Source organism: Terrapene carolina, unplaced genomic scaffold (genome assembly GCF_002925995.2).
Source record: "Terrapene carolina triunguis isolate 2854851 unplaced genomic scaffold, T_m_triunguis-2.0 Scaffold58, whole genome shotgun sequence".
Taxonomy (NCBI): Eukaryota; Metazoa; Chordata; order Testudines; family Emydidae; genus Terrapene; species Terrapene triunguis.
In genome coordinates, this window is record NW_020664409.1 from 837,420 (window position 1) to 854,045 (window position 16,626).

Sequence of the window (16,626 nt, forward strand, 5' to 3'; positions counted from 1 at the left end):
TGATCAAAATAGCAGCACGGCCTCCCCCATACTTAAAATAGAGATTATGTAGGAAAACTGTGAAGCTCACGAACAAAGTTAAGTATTTTCACGGAGAGCTGTAAATATTTCAGTGGCAATCATTGTACAAAAAATAACTTTATTAAATAAGTTGCACGTATATGTTTCATAACTGAGTCTATAGACAGTTTTATGGCGAATAACTGAAAAATATAGAGCAAGGAAGTTAAAACCTCAGATAAAACATCCCTTGAAATTCTCTTTACCTCTAAAGCCTTGAGGTCCATCTGGGCCAGGGAGTCCCATGCCCGAATCTCCTCTCTCACCTTTCTGGCCTCTGTCTCCTACATGGCACAAAGCACATAAAGAAACCAGCGTGTGCACTGGATTTGGCTGCAGAGGAACATTGCTTATGAATTAATCTAGGCGTACGCGTGTCCCTACCTGGTTCCCCAGCTGATCCTTTGGCTCCAGGAAATCCAATAGGTCCTCTTGGACCAGGCTCACCTTTAAATCCATCAAGACCTGTTTTTCCCTATTAAGATGATATATGTGGTTTTAATTTTTAAAGGCACAAACCAGGGTGTTTGCCATCATCAGGAAAAAAAATGGCAATTTTGAGATACCTGTTTTCATTTTCTATCTCTAAGAAAATGAAAACAAGCAGGCCAAGGAATCTCAGGACTTCAGAATTTCACCTGAAAGCAGAAGCACTGAGATGTAATGAGAAACTCTGCTCTCATTGTATGTCCAGTCTGGACCTAACCAGAACTACCAAATAATTGATTCTACATTTTTCCTACCCCACTCTCCTACGATCATTCTTAATGGACTTCTCCAGGCCTCACCATAGAAATTCAGGATCAAATTGTCCAGGTCCAGCCCTGAGCTGAGTATGCTTATGCTCTGTATCAGCTCTGCTCCAGTCAGCTAGAAAAGCACTGCTGGGAACTGAAGGCAGAGTGCAAACTTATTCCAGCTGTTGCCATTTCTTCTTATTCAAGGCTCTTCAGGGTGCCATGCTGTGATGTTGTGTATAAGAAAGGTGACCATTTATATCACTGTTACTCAATTTCCATTCATCTTATACAAAGTGCATCATGTAAGGTGTCAATGGAAAAGTTACAATCTGTTGAGTATGATTATCTTGGTTAAATCCATGTATCATCTCTGTATATGACGTTATGAACACTGGCTATGTATTTGGATCTCAAATGTGTTTGTTCCTGGGTGAAACCTCTCAAATAGATTTACATCAAGTCTAGACAGTTATGTGTTGGCCCATCAAGGACATTCAGCTCTCACAATGGGCCATAGAGAAAACTCATCCTGCCCAGTAGGTCCTCCTGCCTCAGACATCAAGGAACCTGTGACCACCCCCTGTGATGCAGAAAGACAGGTAAGGACATGTGATATGCTCATGTGACCCTGGACTCCATCTTGGTCCAGTAACTTTCCACAAACAGGGACTGTGGGCTTTGTTTGGGACTGTAACTTTCCCATGCACATGGCAGAGGATATAAAAGACCCCTGAAACATCCCCATTTTGTCTTCATTTCAGAGGTGAAAGTAAGCCGGTATGGTCCGGTCCGGCATACCGGCAAGAGCCAGTACGCCATGCCGGACTGCACCGGCTTCTGCGGCAGTGATTTAAACAGCCTGGTGCTCCTGCCACTGCGGGGAGCCCCGAGCCCTTTAAATCCCCGCCGGAGCTCTGGCAGACAGAGCTCTGTGGCGGCCGGAGCCCCGGGCCCTTTAATTCACCCCTGAGCCCCAGGGCTCCCAGCTGCCTCTGCAGCTTGTAGCTCTGGGGTGATTTAAAGGCCCTGGGGCTCCCAGCCACAGCTGGAGCCCCAGGGCCTTTAAATCTTAAAAGGCCCCGTCTCTTCTGGTTGAGGCCACGCCCCTACTCAGGACTCCGGCGTACTGGTAAGTCCTTTGAGTTACTTTCATCCCTGCTTCATTTCTCTGGACTGGATTTCTAACAAGGGAGCTTTAAACAAGGATTGATGACCTCCAATCTGTTTGGGTGATTCCACAGAGACTTTTGCAAACCAGCAGTTTATTCTATCACAAACCTGATATAAGGTCTTTGCAATCACTTGTATGTATATGATTCCTTAACCATTTATAACTTTCTCTTTTTTTCCCTTTTATTAATAAATCTTTAGTTATCTTACTGAGGCTTGGCTGATAGCATGCTATTTGGGTAAGATCTGAGATTCATATTGACCTGGTGGCGCAATGTGTCTTGTCCTTTGGGATTAGAAAGAACCTCACATATGGTGAAATGGGTTTTCCGTTGTCTGGGTGGGAGCCAAGGGCTGGAATGCCCAGAGGGGATTGTGTTTGGCTTCTGGTTAACCAGCAGGGTACTGCAGAAGCACTTTTATTACTGTCTTCTTGCAGTCTGCCTTGACGGTGGCATTCTCAGCTAAAGGGCTTTTTGCTCTGATCCTCACTTGTTTTGAAATACATTTATGAGTACATTTTGTGGAGAGCTTAGGGAGCACAGGGTATCGCTGTGGAACAATGGGTGAGGGGTGAGTGCCAGACTGATTTCTTGGCTGGCAGTTTCTGCTGGTACCAATGCTTATCAGGCATCCACATTAGATGTCATACAAGTAATGACTGACATGGACAAATACCTGGTGTGTGTGATCTGAAGGGAAGAGCACACACTGTTTTATTTCACAGTCAATCATGACACCGGGGTACAAACAAACAAAGAAGGACCTGACACAGAGTGTACATACACACTCTGGTTGAAATCTTGGCCCCACTGAAGTGAATGGCCATACTTCCACTGATGCCTGCAGACATATTGTGATACAGGAGAGCCAGGGAGCAGTGGGAGAGTGGTAGAGGGGAAATATATAAACCCTGGGCTAATTAAGGCAGGGTTCTCTGTAGACTAGGGAGGGTTGCTACCGGTTAATTGGAGCACCTGGGGTCAATTAAGGCCCTGCCAGGAACCTAATAAAACTCACTGCTTCAGGCAGTCAGGGAGGAGGAGGAAGGAGAGTGGACTGGAGCTTGGAGGTGCGTTGTGCAATTTGAAAGCTCAGACAACCGAAGTAAGGGAGACCCTGCCTGGCAGGGCGACTCCCTCCCACAGTGTCTAAGGACTGAGGGTAACCCAACCAAGGGGGAAGAGGGTAAGAAACCCGCAGGGGTTGAGAGGGGCTGGGACTCAGAGCGAGGAGCAAACCCAGACCCCTTCCCCGCTTCCCTCCTCTACCATCTTCCCAGGCTACTAGTGGGGTCCTCAGTGCCCAAGAGCAGGGGGAAGGGGAGGCATCTTAGGCCCCCCCCCCCAAGAAAAGCCGGGGCCTCACCATATGAACATTGGCCATCTTGTCACAATATTCACATGCACACTATCAGTATCATAGCAAGTTCTCACCTTTTTCCCTGGTGGTCCTGCCATTCCACGAGGCCCTGGGGGGCCAATTAGTGTCATGTTAGCAGTAGGACAGGCGCTGGCACATTTGTATCTGATAGCAGGTGCATATTGGGCTATCTGAGCTATAACCACATTACGACACAGTTCATACACCTGCTCCTCAGGCAGCCCTGGACCCTAGGATGAAAGTACGAATTTATAAACGCAACAGAAATAGAATTGGTATTTTGTCGGTGTATCTCCCAAGGGTATTCATTAGGCTGTATACATTCATCGAATAGTTTGGATGAACAATTTACCACCTATGGGTTGTTCATGAACTGTTCAATTGAACTGTTCTCCGTGTGCGATAGGTCACCTAAGTCACATAGTATTGTACTTTCTCATCGATTAGAGAACCGCAAAGACATCAATTTGTGCCAACTCTGAGGATGATTTGTGATGTGTCTCCAAGCAAAACTAAACTTTGATAGACAAACTCATATAGCCTTCACATAGAAAAAACTTTCAGTACCCACCAGTCTGAGCTGGATTTGAACTAGTGACCTAAAGATCAAAGGCTCTTTATCCCATTACTGCCCCCCCAGGATTAGTTTCTGTAATGTTTACACAATACATTTTGTGCAATGACTGAGAAATAAGGGGAGTGCATATTCAACAGCTGTCCCTAAAGCTCTATAAGCAGCAGAAGAGAGAGAATATGCTGATATTCACAAGCAAAACAACCAGCACTCCAATAACCAAATAAGGAAAATGCAAAGAAAAAGAAGGAGCTGGAACATACTTCAGGTCCCCGAGACCCTGGAGATCCAGGGGGCCCAGTTGCTCCATCCTCTCCAGTGGGGCCAGGGAAGCCTCTTGGACCAGGTAATCCAGGGACACCTCTTTGTCCCTTTGGACCAGCAGGGCCAGGAAAGCCACGTTCTCCTTGCTATGGGAGGAGGTGAAAGGAAAAGTTTGAAGGGAGAAAAATAGCAATAAGCATGAACAAAGAGGCGCCCATGTTCCTTCATCTACCTTCCTCCCTCTGTCCAGCTCTGTCAGTCTAAACGTACCCATCACCATCATACCTGAGCTCATGCAGCACAATTCTTACTTCTCCTTGGTGTTTGTGCAGATCCTTTTCATTCTACCTAACCCTATACCTTGCAGGGTGAGCATTATAAGAGAGAATGATTTTAGGTTCCTGTCGGGCTGTGATAGAACATCATTTGCCCAGAAGCTCTGGGAGGCTGTGCTGGATAGCCCCAAATCTTAATGTCACCCTCCCCCAGCATGCAGGAGAGAGAGACTGCTTAAACTCTGACCATTAATAGTTAGCTTTGGACATCCTGGACCGCCAATACCTAATCCAGGTCTTTTCTGCTGTGTGAGGTTTTGAGCATCTGGGAAGGTCGAGCAGCATATTCCATTCAGTTCAGCCATTCAATTTCTTTATCAATTATATGCACCATGGTGGCTTACCATTAGAGGAGTTTTGCTGCATGGCACACGCATTAATTCTTTGTGGACACATTTATTCATCCTGTATGGCCTTTCTGACTCTCAAAGGAAGGGTTTTCATAGGAGATGGTTCATTTCAGATAAGCTTTCACTGGTCTTGGTGAGCCAAAACTTATCAGAATACGAGAAACACCAACCCCCTGGACATTCCAACAGCCCCCACTTCTCTGGCCTTTATGCATCTCCCCCTCCCTGTCCAACAGACTCCACCTACTTGAATGTTCACAGAACTTGGTATCACTCAACCAGTGCCTGAGTCTATTTTCTAATTCCAGAGACAGGCAGGAAAGCCTCTCTAAATATATAGAGAACAAGCCAGTTCGGGGCGAGTTTTAAGTAGGGGGTTGAAGTTGTAATCAGCTGGTTCTAATGAAGGTTCACACTCTACGTTGCTCTCCTGAAGGGGAAAAATCTTCTACCCAGCACACAGCATGAGTAACTGGGCTTCACTGTGGCTGCTCAGTTGTGAAGGAACAACCTGCCCAGTTTGTGAGCAGCAACCTCGATGCTCTGTGGCTGCTGCTGCTGCAATCTCAGGGCTGCAGGAACCTGGATGGTTGGTGTGCTGCTCAGAAGTCAACAAAGTCATGGAGCCCACCTGTCTTGGCTCATGCTACTCACAGCCCACTCCAAACACATGTGTGGGGTGTGGGGCAGAGCTACATGGCCTGTGTGGTGTGCAGGTCCATCCATGAGCTCTCCTAATCCTGCCCCCCACCCTTCTGTAGCAGAGGGACTCCCTGGATAAGAACTCTCCATGCCAGTGGAGTGGGGGAAAGGGTTTGGACCTAGCATTGGAAGCAAGATAGATATTTCCTTGTGACTCTACATAGCCACAATGGACAAACAAACATACTTGTCCTTTGTCTCCTCTGTCTCCATCATCACCCTGTCAGAGAGTAATTGAAAATAGGTTAAAAATTTAGGTTTATGGAGCTCAGCATTCACCAAGTACTTAGACATCTTTAATTTCAAAGGCCATGGGCTGTACCTGGGGTCCAGCATCCCCACGGCTTCCTTTTCTTCCCACATCACCCTGTAAAGGAGGAATACAGTTTATAGCTTTTCACAGTCTCTCAGGAAATCTTTCTCTAATGTGTTCATTGTTTGCATTTCCTGCGCCCTCTGACTAAAACACTAACCCGACTGAACCCTTAGGCTAAGTCCTGTATGTGCGCTGGGGGTGGGGAAGGTGTTCGTCACTGCCTGCCCTGGAAGGAGTGCTAGGAAAGAACCGTGACTCTCGTAGGACATATGATCTAGTGGTTAGAGGGCAAAAGGGGACTGGGAATCAGGACTCCTGTGCCCTGTTCATTGTTCTGCCACAACCTTGCTATGTGGGCTAGGGAAAGGTACAACCTCTCTGTTTCTCATTTTCCTCACCTGTACACTGGGAATTCCTATCACACAGCAGTGTAGGGGTATTAATTATTTGTTAAAGTTATTTGAGATCCGTGGATAAAACACATTGTTCTCCACTATCACCCCCCCAACGTTAGGAGCCTGTGTCATGACAACCCTTCTTGCCCCCAAGAAGGGCTCAACACAGATCCCGTCAGAGTCCATCAGTACTGCTCCTTCATTGGCCACAGAGGATAGTCAGGTGTGACACAAAATGTCCCTCCTCTCCAATGACTGAGTTTAGTGCCTCCACAGTACTTCCTTCCATTCCTTCCTGTCTCAAGGAATACAGACCCAAGGCTGGGATGTGAACTCTGACCTGCTGTGTGGCAGCAGAAGCAGCATGATGGTTTTAAATATGCGAGTCAGGTTTGTGGAGAATATAAGAACATCTGAGTCATTCCCCAGAGCCTCTTAGCCATAAGCTCCATGACCATCCAAATCGCAGCTGAAATCACTCATTCTTGGAGCACTCAGGAAGGTGTGTGTGTGGTAAATCCCATTCATAAGCCAGAGATGCACACCAGTCCCATTATAAAGTCATTACAGTGCAGCTCAATAGGAGATGTATAATCTCCTTTCCCAAGTATGTATTTCAAAAGCAAATAACAAGCCATACCTTTGGGCCGTCATCTCCAGTCTCACCTTGAGCCCCCTGTGGGAAAGACAGGAGAGGGACTCACATGACTCACAGAGAAGACTGAAGTGACCATTTTACTTATTCACCTTTAACATGCGACTTTACCTTTTGGCCTTTTATTCCCTTAGGGCCAGGGTTACCTGGTAGGCCAGGATCCCCCATTTCACCTTTGGCGCCCTGTATGGAAAAGAGAAAAATCCTGACCAGCTTTCCACAAGTTCTCTTATGCTTTGTAGTGATGCACCTCCTAGGCCTGACTGAACCCAAAAGGAGCACATCTGCTTAGAGAAGGATTTTTTTCATATGTTGTTTTAGGAATAGGGCAGCTCTTGGGGATGCACAGTCATACTTTAGCATATACCTTACCATGGAACCTGGCCTTCCAGGTGGGCCTCTTGGACCTCGCTCGCCTTTATCTCCCTGCAAAGACAGTTGAAAGCCTCTTTCAATTACTTTTTTCAAAGGAGAATTGATGACAGACTTTGATCTAGTTTAGTACCCTTTATCCCGCAGTTCAGATGATCCTTTCCAAAAGAGGGCTTTTAATTTACCCATGTTGCAAAACATGGGAGCTTTTTTCTAGTGGTGAAGAAAACTAGTAACCCTTATTTTTCTCAACGATAATGCTTTTTTTTTTTTTTTTTTTTTTTATAAAACAGAGAACAAAACCAATAGGAAAGCTAGAGCTTGGAACACTGCTAGGTTGGTCAATAACATTAATGTCATTCATGTAACCACACTCTACTGAGCCTGCAGCGTCATTTTGCTTCAACAAGCTTTCATCTGTGAGTTCGGACAGCGTGGGAACTTGTAGTGATGGAGGATTGAGCCTCTTTTTTTTTTTGCTGTCATCTTCACTTCATAATTTCGAGACCATTTGTAAATGATGGACTCATGGCTTTCTTGTTGTCATTTAATTATCAAGTTGTTTTTTACCTTTGGTCCCATGAGTCCAATCTCGCCTTCTAATCCTGGTATTCCTAGAGGACCCTAGGAGACAATGGAATCTCTCTTAGGATATGGCTTTATTGCCTGAAAAGGGATTCATTGAGCATTATGAACTAGATCTTACATCCCTTCCTGGAATGCCATCACTGCCTGGTATTCCTGGAGATCCTTCATTGCCCTGAAAATTATAATATTAATATAATCAAAATAGCAACACCACCTCATAACTCCCTATAAGCACTTCCTCACCTCATGGGTTCCCCTCATCTCCAGCTGCAGCATTGCACAGCATCCTTTTCTCTCCCTCCACTCCCCCCTCCCCCGCCCACATTGGGCTCTCTCTTGGACCTTCAATGGCCTTTTACTGCCTGCATCTTCTCCCGATTCTTCCTTTGAGTGTTCTGTGGCTTGGCCCACTAGCCAAGTCACATACAATTCTTCTGAAGTAGCATGAACAAGTCCAAATAAAAGTCCAAACAAACCTTCAAACTAATAATCCTTCCACCACGCTCAGGCTTCACTGTAGTTCCCTTGTTGTCTCTACCTCAGGGCTACCCCTGCAGGAGTCTAACTCATTCCTTCAGTGTCCTCTGTTATTTCCTGTCTGTTAAACCCTATCCCAGAGCTTCTCCCTACCAGAGAGACTTACATCCTCTGCAGTCCCTCTCTCTAAGTGAACTGCCTCAGTCAGATTATAAATCCTCTAGCCAGGAGGGAATTAGTTAATCACCCCCAGGTGAGGAGCATGACTAATTGGGGCTCTTGTAGGTGATGGGGGTTAAGCCCCATTAGTCTTCTGAACACTATTACAGAAGATCTAGTTTTCTGGTTTTGTTTGTATGTTTGAATGAATTTAGTGCTCATGAAAGAGTCTTGCTTGACAGCCCTGTAGGCTTTTATCAAACCGCAGAACAGGCACAACATGGGCATTAGACGTTCAGGTATCCATATAATGCCCTGATTTCGGTGTGACCATCTCCGAAGTCGAGAGAGTAACTGAGTTTCCATGCCCATTCCAAGGAGAGTGGACTTGTTACATTCCCTGTGTTCTTCCAGCTCATCCAGAAAAGGAAAGGTTTGCTAACATTTCAACAAATAATGACAGTGTAGTTGGGGAAGTTCATACATAGTTTGAAATAATATAGCTAAAGAATAACATAGAGTGAAATCATTTTGGTAGTAGGAATAAAGTAATGTTTTGTAGGTAAGCTACTGGTGGCTTCCAAAATGTGCATCCCTCCAACAGGGGACAATAAACCATTTGCACGATGCATTCCTAAAATCCTGTACCTTCTTTACTGTTCAAACTTTTTAATGCATATGTCATAACTATAAAGGGAAGGGTAACAGCCCTCCTGTGTACAATACTATAATCCCTCCTGGCCAGAGACACCAAAATCCTTTTACCTGTAAAGGGTTAAGAAGCTCAGGTAACCTGGCTGACACCTGACCCAAAGGACCAATAAGGGGACAAGATACTTTCAAATCTTGGTGGGGGGAAGGCTTTTGTTTGTGCTCTTTGTTTTGGGGGTTGTTCGCTCTTGGGACTAAGAGGGACCAGACATCAATCCATGCTCTCCAAATCTTTCTGAACAAGTCTCTCATATTTCAAACTTGTAAGTAACAGCCAGGCAAGGCATGTTAGGTTTATCTTTGTTTTCTCAACTTGTAAATGTTCCTTTTGCTAGAGGGTTTACCTCTGTTTGCTGTAACTTTGAACCTAAGGCTAGAGGGGGTTCCTCTGGGCTCTTTGAATTTGATTACCCTGTAAAGTTATTTCCATCCTGATTTTACAGAGATGATTTTTACCTTTCTTTCTTTAATTAAAAGCTTTCTTTTTAAGAACCTGATTGATTTTTCCTTGTTTTAAGATCCAAGGGGATTGGAGCTGGACTCACCAGGAATTGGTGGGGGGAAAGGGGAGGGGGGTGTGTGATTAATTCCTCCTTGTTTTAAGATCCAAGGGGTTTGGATCGGTGTTCACCAGGGAATTGGTGGAGGAGTCTCTCAAGGCTACCCAGGGAGGGAAAGGTTTTGGGGGGGAAGACAGAGTTTCCCAAATAACTCATAAATCATTTGGGTGGTGGCAGCAAAAGCAGATCTAAGCTGGTAGTTAAGTTTAGAAGTTTTCATGCAGGTCCCCACCTCTGTACCCTAAAGTTCAGAGTGGGGAAGGAACCTTGACAGCATAGGTATTCAGTTAGTATCTGGTCCTGTGCTCACTGACAGCAATGGCAAAACTCCCATTGACTTCTGCAGTACAGTATCAAGCACTTAATCCAGGCAAAATTGACCCTCTTTATACCTTTGGCCCATCTTCTCCGGTCTCTCCGGGGGCTCCTGGATAACCCTGAGTGGAAGGAAAAATAAAGGAATGGTCATATAATAGTTATCCAAACATTTATGTTATGTAAAGTGAAAGACATCAGTAAGATCATGATTCTTTGATTGACAGGCATTAGAGCCTTCACCTCCAATCAGTCATTGCTTCAGATCAGATATAGACCCTGCAGTCGGCTTCTTGCAAAACATACAGTCAGGTGTAATTTCCTTTAATAATAACAACAATTCCATTACATTTTGATTCTTTTATAAGAAGAATCCTTTCTGAATGGCAGCTCTTTGTAGTCATTTTAAGTAAAGAATTAAAAACTTACAGCAGTGTGATAGGGTATGCACCCCACACAGCCCTGAAAGGATTACTGTGGGCCTGAAGGGCCAATTAGGGTATCTGGCTGCACCTGGAAGGAGACCCATGCTTAACTCAACATGAAGCCCAGCTGGGCAGAAGCAGGCTGGTTAGTATAAAAAGACTGCAAGCTGAATAAAGCTGTAGGGAGAGTCTACAGTCACTCGCTAAGCACAGAGAAGTGGATAGGAATAAAGCCAGGTGGCAATAACAACCCTGAGATCCTATCTCTGTGGGAAAGGTTTACCCAGAGTAGTTGAGGGGAAGAAAGCCTGTAGAAGGCCAAGTAGGAAGAAGCCCAGGGAAAATGCTGCAAGGGTTGAGACTGTGAAGACCTTGTCTGCTGATGGTAGGGTTCCTGGGCTGGAAGCCAGGGTAGTGGGTGGGGCTAAGTTCCCCTATCAGCCACTGGGGAAGTGGTACAGACTGGGAGTTGGCAAAGAGGACTGTCAGGGACAGTATATGGACAGTTGGTTCTGAGGGACTTTGATACCCCAGAAGGGGTAAAATTATATAATGACCTGGCTGGTGGGCTGAGTCACAAGGAAAGCACTGTGAGTCCTAGAGAGCAAGAGGGGCCATGGAGCACGCGATGGAAGGGGGCACTAGACTGGATGAGAGCTGACCCCCTGACCCAGCCACAAGGGGGCACCCCAGTGGTGAGTGAACCCTGTTATATGTAGATAATGACATGAAAACCTCACATGGGATGGCTGAGCACACGTCTGTCTATCATGCAGACCTAAGTCAGAAACCTGCCCTCTGCTGTTTAGGAGAGATTGTTTGGTTGCTTCAAGACATTTTTGATCTGAATTCCCTTTTCATTTTTGAGGGAGTAACAACTTTAAATAGTAGACAACACTTGGGAACTAATACATAGGTCAGTTCTATGGGCTCAGCCTACCACTTCTAGTAATGGTAACACTTCTCTGGGCCAAATTCGGTCACTCTTATCTTTAGTGGTACCTTACTCCTTGAGTAGTTCCATTGAAATCAACAGGACTACTTCTGGAGTAAGGTATTACACTAGGTGAGTAAAAGTAGGAGACTCTGTCCCTGTATTTGAAGTCTGGTTGCAGAAGTACTACTTGGCAGATGTAGTACCCATTGTGGGCTATCCCTTAATGAGCACATTCTCATTGCCAGCAGTCTTGCTGATTTAAATGGGACTACTTGTGTGAGGGTTCACCAATGCAAATATGGGTTCCAAACAATCAGGCTCTGTATGAGCTAAGTCTACACTACTACATTAGGATTCAGTTCTGCAAGACCTCTGTGCATAAAACTCCTAGTGACCTTAATGGACTTACGTGCACTGAGAAATTTTGTGATCAGGCCCTTACCCTCCGCTCTGATAGAGACACAAGACATGGTTTGGTAGATTTACCCTATATCCTTGTTCTCCGATATCTCCTTTGTTTCCTTTGGCACCAGCAAAGCCCTGGAATAGAGATTTGACAGCTGTTATTCCTGTTCATTTTATTGTTCTTTACTAAACTAAACTTCTATCCCTAAATCCTCCAACTCCATTCTTCAAAGAATTCCTCTCTCTGAGTTCCAAGTCATGATCATCTCTCAAACTGGTAACCAGCATAGTGTGGAAATGAAATAGCCAAGGATAAATTAAAATTGGACCCATGAAAACCTCCATTTTGGGTCCAAACACAGTTGAAGCCACATGTTAGTTAATGATTCTCGGGGCAGAAATGTTAACATGTGGTGTTTTCTAAAATATATTAAACTGCACAATATACAGTAGAAGGGAATACACAGTCATGTAAAGTCTGCAGTTCTGTGTAGCTGGTTCACTCTGACCACATGGACTAGTGGATACTACAGTTGGGTGGCAGAGCTGCTTCTACATGGAGGAATTCTGGATAAATCAGTTACACTTCCTCCAGAGGCCCTCACTGCAGTATGTATCCTCCAGAGACCTCCTCCATACACACCTTGGGCAATGGCTTAAAAGCACAATCTGGCTCTTTTCCTTTTCAGTGATGTTCACATATCACATTGGGAAAAGATTTATAGCCATAGGCACAGCTCTGAGCTAAGGGTGGTGCATAAACAGTACCACTCAGGAGCAGCCTGGGAAATATTGTAACTCAGACACATCTCTGGGTCCCAATTCCTCCTCTGCTTCCTCCTTGCTCCCAGGGATTATACCAGCCGTAAATTATTATATTCCCTTTCCCCCACACACTGGCTCAGCTAGTCTGGCAAGTGAGGAGGCGGGGGGAGCAAAAACCCTGCTCATTCCCTGGCACTGTCCACCCACTCCCTGCCATCCTCTGCCTTGAATGGTCTCTTACAATATGTGCTAACTACTTCTGCTAAACAATCGGTTCCACCTCGCATTTTGCTGTGAGATTGGGAGTACCTTTCCCAGACCCGAAGAAGAGCTCTGTAAAAGCTTGTCTCCAATAAAAGATATTACCTCACCCACCTTGTCTCTCTAATATCCTGGGACCGATATGGCTGCAACTACACTGCATCCACCTCCAGAAATTAGCTGTTTATCCCAGTGCACTGAGATCCAATGTCCAGATAGTCAGTGCAGGGGTTTCATGAGGGTTTTGCTCCCTCCTAATCCAGCCTTTAACCATTGTAGGGAGTTATCTTTGCTCCCCTCTTTTTTTTAAATGATATTTTAAGTCTAATATATTCATGGCTAGTTGGAGTTGTTTGGGTTTTCCTACAGCAACATGGTGTGGAATTACCTTGGGTCCCTCAGGCCCCTGAGGTCCTTGTTTTCCTGGTCTTCCTTGGGAACCCTACTCCACAACAAAACAAAGCCAATGTCTCGCCATTTTAATATAAACAAGGAAAATAACAATGAACAATGAGTGCATCTAGTATGGTTTTAAAAATACATTTTCATGCAGTCAGTTTTGGAAACACCACTTCATTCGAAGTAATATTACATGCTGAATTTGTCTGGAGTTTTTTTTTGAGGAATCAACATATATAGTCCTCGGTGATAAAGATAATTGCGATTGTACACAGTTGCTGAAGCATGTTAGACATGGCCATTGTTCAACATGTGGAAATTTGTCTGTGTAACGTCATAATTCTGTGCACACAGATTACAGCCACATTCAGTAAAAAAGAGAGCAGAATAAATAGAGCAAATAGTAGCTTGGAGATGGGACTCTCTAAAGTAGGAATAACAGCTGTAAAAAGCTATCAAGTAAAGAAAGGGAAGAGGTCTTTTGAACAGTGTGCTTCAAAGAAAGGTTGCTTGAAAGAGTTTGGGGAAATGTGGCTTGTTGTATAAACATGGAGATGTTCAAAGAGCAACAGAAACACTTAGGGCACTTGAGGAATTGACTCATGGATAGAAATGGGCTCCAGCTATAAAATTTGAAATTTGATCCAGATTTCCAAATGAGCATGTCAAAGTACAACACGGAGCACAGTGCATGATAGCAGGGTCCGTAACAGCCGGTTAGTGATTGGCAAGCTAATGTACTCTTGATTCACACCTTGTCTTACCGTGCTCTAACTTTCTGTAGACGAGCCCTTAGAATAATGTGTTGAAATTAAGGGGGGGAAGCTTTTTAGGCTGAATATCAGTGCAAACTTCCTGACAGTGAGGTGTGTAAGACTGTGTAAGTGATAGAAGGTTCATAGTTTGTTAAAACTAGACTGGAATAAAACCAGCATGAATGTGCTGTATATTGTACTGTAGGGAGATGAGCTACATGATTTAGGATATGTCTACACTACCTGCTGGATTGGTGGGCAGCCATCTATCCAGTAGGGATCGATTTATCGCATCTAGTCTAGACACGATAAATTAATCCCCGAGCTCTCTCCCGTCTACTCCTGTACTCCACCACCGCAAGAGGCACAGGCAGAGTCGACAGGGGAGCTGCAGCAGTCGACTCACCGCGGTGAAGACACCACGCTAAGTAGATCTAAGTATGTCAACTTCAGCTACGTTATTCACGTAGCTGAAGTTGCATAACTTAGATCGATCCCCCCCCAGTGTAGACCAGGGCTTAAGTATTTTCCATCTCTAATTTCCATAATGAGTCTATAATACTTAGATCTGTGAGTATTTTGCTAACCACATCACTATTGTACCACAGTAATTGCTTCAGACACTTATCTTGGTTGTTTCTATATAGTATCCAGAAAATAATGCAGCAATGGCTAACATTGTGATGTCAATTCAAGCTATGACATGCCTTCCAGAGGATGCTACTTTTGAGAATGACATTGCAGCAGGGCAGCTTGACTCACCCAGAGCTCATATACATCTTGGTATTAACAGGCCAGATCCTCAGCTGGCGTAAGCCATCAGAGTTCTGTTACAAGGCAAGGGTGCTATGACAACTGAAGATCTGCCACAATGAGTATTATTATCTGGTACCAGGTTTTTATTCTGCCCTATTTCTGGCTTAAACGTAGTGGGCCACGAATGCATTATTTGCATCAAAGAATCTAATTGGGAAAGGCTTATTGCAGGCTCAGATCAGGTTTTCTGGCTTTAGTGAGGTGAGTCATTCTTTACCATAGAGCACAGGGCCACTGCTCCCAAGCACTCAGGCTCTCTGAGCACAGCGAACACAAAATGGTTCTTCAAGCAGGGACATTCCTGTGTGGTGCTCTTGTTGCTCTGTGGAGGAGGCCTGGAATAGTGAGCTCCTTTGGGCATCTGTGGCCCTGTCATAGTTATGTCCCAGTTATAGATGTATCACAGTCCCAGTAAATTGAGGGGAATAGAATTTGGGGGTCTATTCAAGCCAAAGCCCTATTTTAGCCCAAGCTTGTTGCTTATACCGAAGATACACTAGCATCCCAGGAACTAAGGACTGTTGTTTTCCCCCGCACTAGTCAAGCAAGTGCCATGATACTGCTTACTGTGATTCTAGATTAGAGTAACGGAAAATGATAAAATTCAATAAAGACCAGGGCAAAGTACTACACTTAGGAAGGAAAAATCCAATGCACAACTACAAAATGGAGAGTAACTAGGTAGGCAGAGGTACTGCTGAAAAGGATCTGGGAGTTGTAGTGGATCACAACGTGAATGAGTCAACAATGTGATGCAGGTGTGTAAAAGCTTCATATCATTCTGGGGGTGTATCAACAAGAATGTCGTACATAAGACACAGGAGGTAATTGTTCCACTCTATTCAGCATTGGGGAGGCCTCAGTGGAGAATTGTGTCCAGTTTTGTGTGCCACACCTTAAGGAAGATGCGGACATATTGGAGAGAGTCCAGAGGAGAGCAACAAAAACAATAAAAGTTTTGAAAATATGACACATGAAGAAAGGTTAAGAAAACTGGGTTTGTTTACTCTTGAGACAAGAAGAATAAGGAGGGACCTGATGTTAGTCTTGACATATGTTAAGGGCTGTTACAAAGAGAGAAACAGATTTAGGTTAGATATTAGAAAAAACTTTCTAACTATAAGGATAGTTAAGTTCTGTAATAGGTTGACAAGGAGTAATTGGAGGTTTTAAAGACAGGTTAGAGTTAGATAAACAGCTGTCAGGGAAGGTCTAGGTAGAGTTACTCCTGCCTTCATGTGTGGGGATGGACTAGATGATCTCTTCAGGTCCCTTCCAGCCCTACATTTCTATGATAAAATGGGAAAAACAAAAGAATCCTGGGCTAGTAAGAACAAGTGTTAGATTTTAATTGTTGCTTTTAAATAAATTCAAACAGGGGAAGACAGGAACTTAAACATGAAAAGAGAGTCATTCTGACAAAAGAGAAAATACATTGATGACCGAACTGAATGTTGGCTTAACATTACACAGCTAAAAGTTATGATTGAACACCTGGTGCCATGGGAACATGGTTATTTACTGCATTCACATTGTTGGACCTCATTTTTCAGCTTTATATAGACAGTGCAAAAAGACAAAGCCTGACAGACACGAACTGCTTGCAATAAATTGCCATCTCATACCATCTCTCCTGGATCACCAGAGCCACCATCCTCACCACTCCCACCAGCATCCCTCTGAAATGCAAAACCAGCTGTTACTTCTGGCTTCAGATTCTCTACAGCATTTAGAAGC

At 44.5% G+C, this 16,626-nt stretch overlaps 1 protein-coding gene and 1 long non-coding RNA gene across 2 annotated transcripts; both read right to left on the reverse strand.

Moving 5' to 3' along the window:
• Positions 1–267: 267 nt before the first annotated feature.
• Positions 268–3,464, reverse strand: LOC112111377. The gene is made up of 3 exons (XR_002908483.1): positions 3,407–3,464; positions 445–535; positions 268–344 (listed from the first exon to the last, which is right to left on the reverse strand). It is a non-coding gene; the product is annotated as an uncharacterized LOC112111377 (long non-coding RNA).
• On the reverse strand, positions 3,465–15,265 carry LOC112111378 (collagen alpha-1(XI) chain-like). Its single transcript, XM_029913915.1, has 13 exons — positions 15,107–15,265; positions 11,975–12,028; positions 10,204–10,248; positions 8,023–8,076; positions 7,887–7,940; positions 7,317–7,370; positions 7,056–7,127; positions 6,930–6,965; positions 5,901–5,945; positions 5,766–5,798; positions 4,191–4,337; positions 3,539–3,583; positions 3,465–3,497 (listed from the first exon to the last, which is right to left on the reverse strand). Exons 1-13 carry the CDS (start codon positions 15,263–15,265, stop codon positions 3,465–3,467), a joined length of 831 nt encoding a protein of 276 aa, XP_029769775.1.
• Positions 15,266–16,626: the final 1,361 nt, after the last annotated feature.

Excerpts from the sequence above, each read along its gene's own strand:
- LOC112111378 (XM_029913915.1), bottom strand. The coding sequence starts at position 15,265 with ATGACAGGGCCACAGATGCCCAAAGGAGCTCACTATTCCAGGCCTCCT. Across the intron at positions 10,249-11,974 it reads TCGGAGAACAAGGATATAGG|GGTTATCCAGGAGCCCCCGG; the intron begins GTAAATCTACCA and ends CCTTCCACTCAG. Across the intron at positions 6,966-7,055 it reads AGGGAATAAAAGGCCAAAAG|GGGGCTCAAGGTGAGACTGG; the intron begins GTAAAGTCGCAT and ends TCTTTCCCACAG.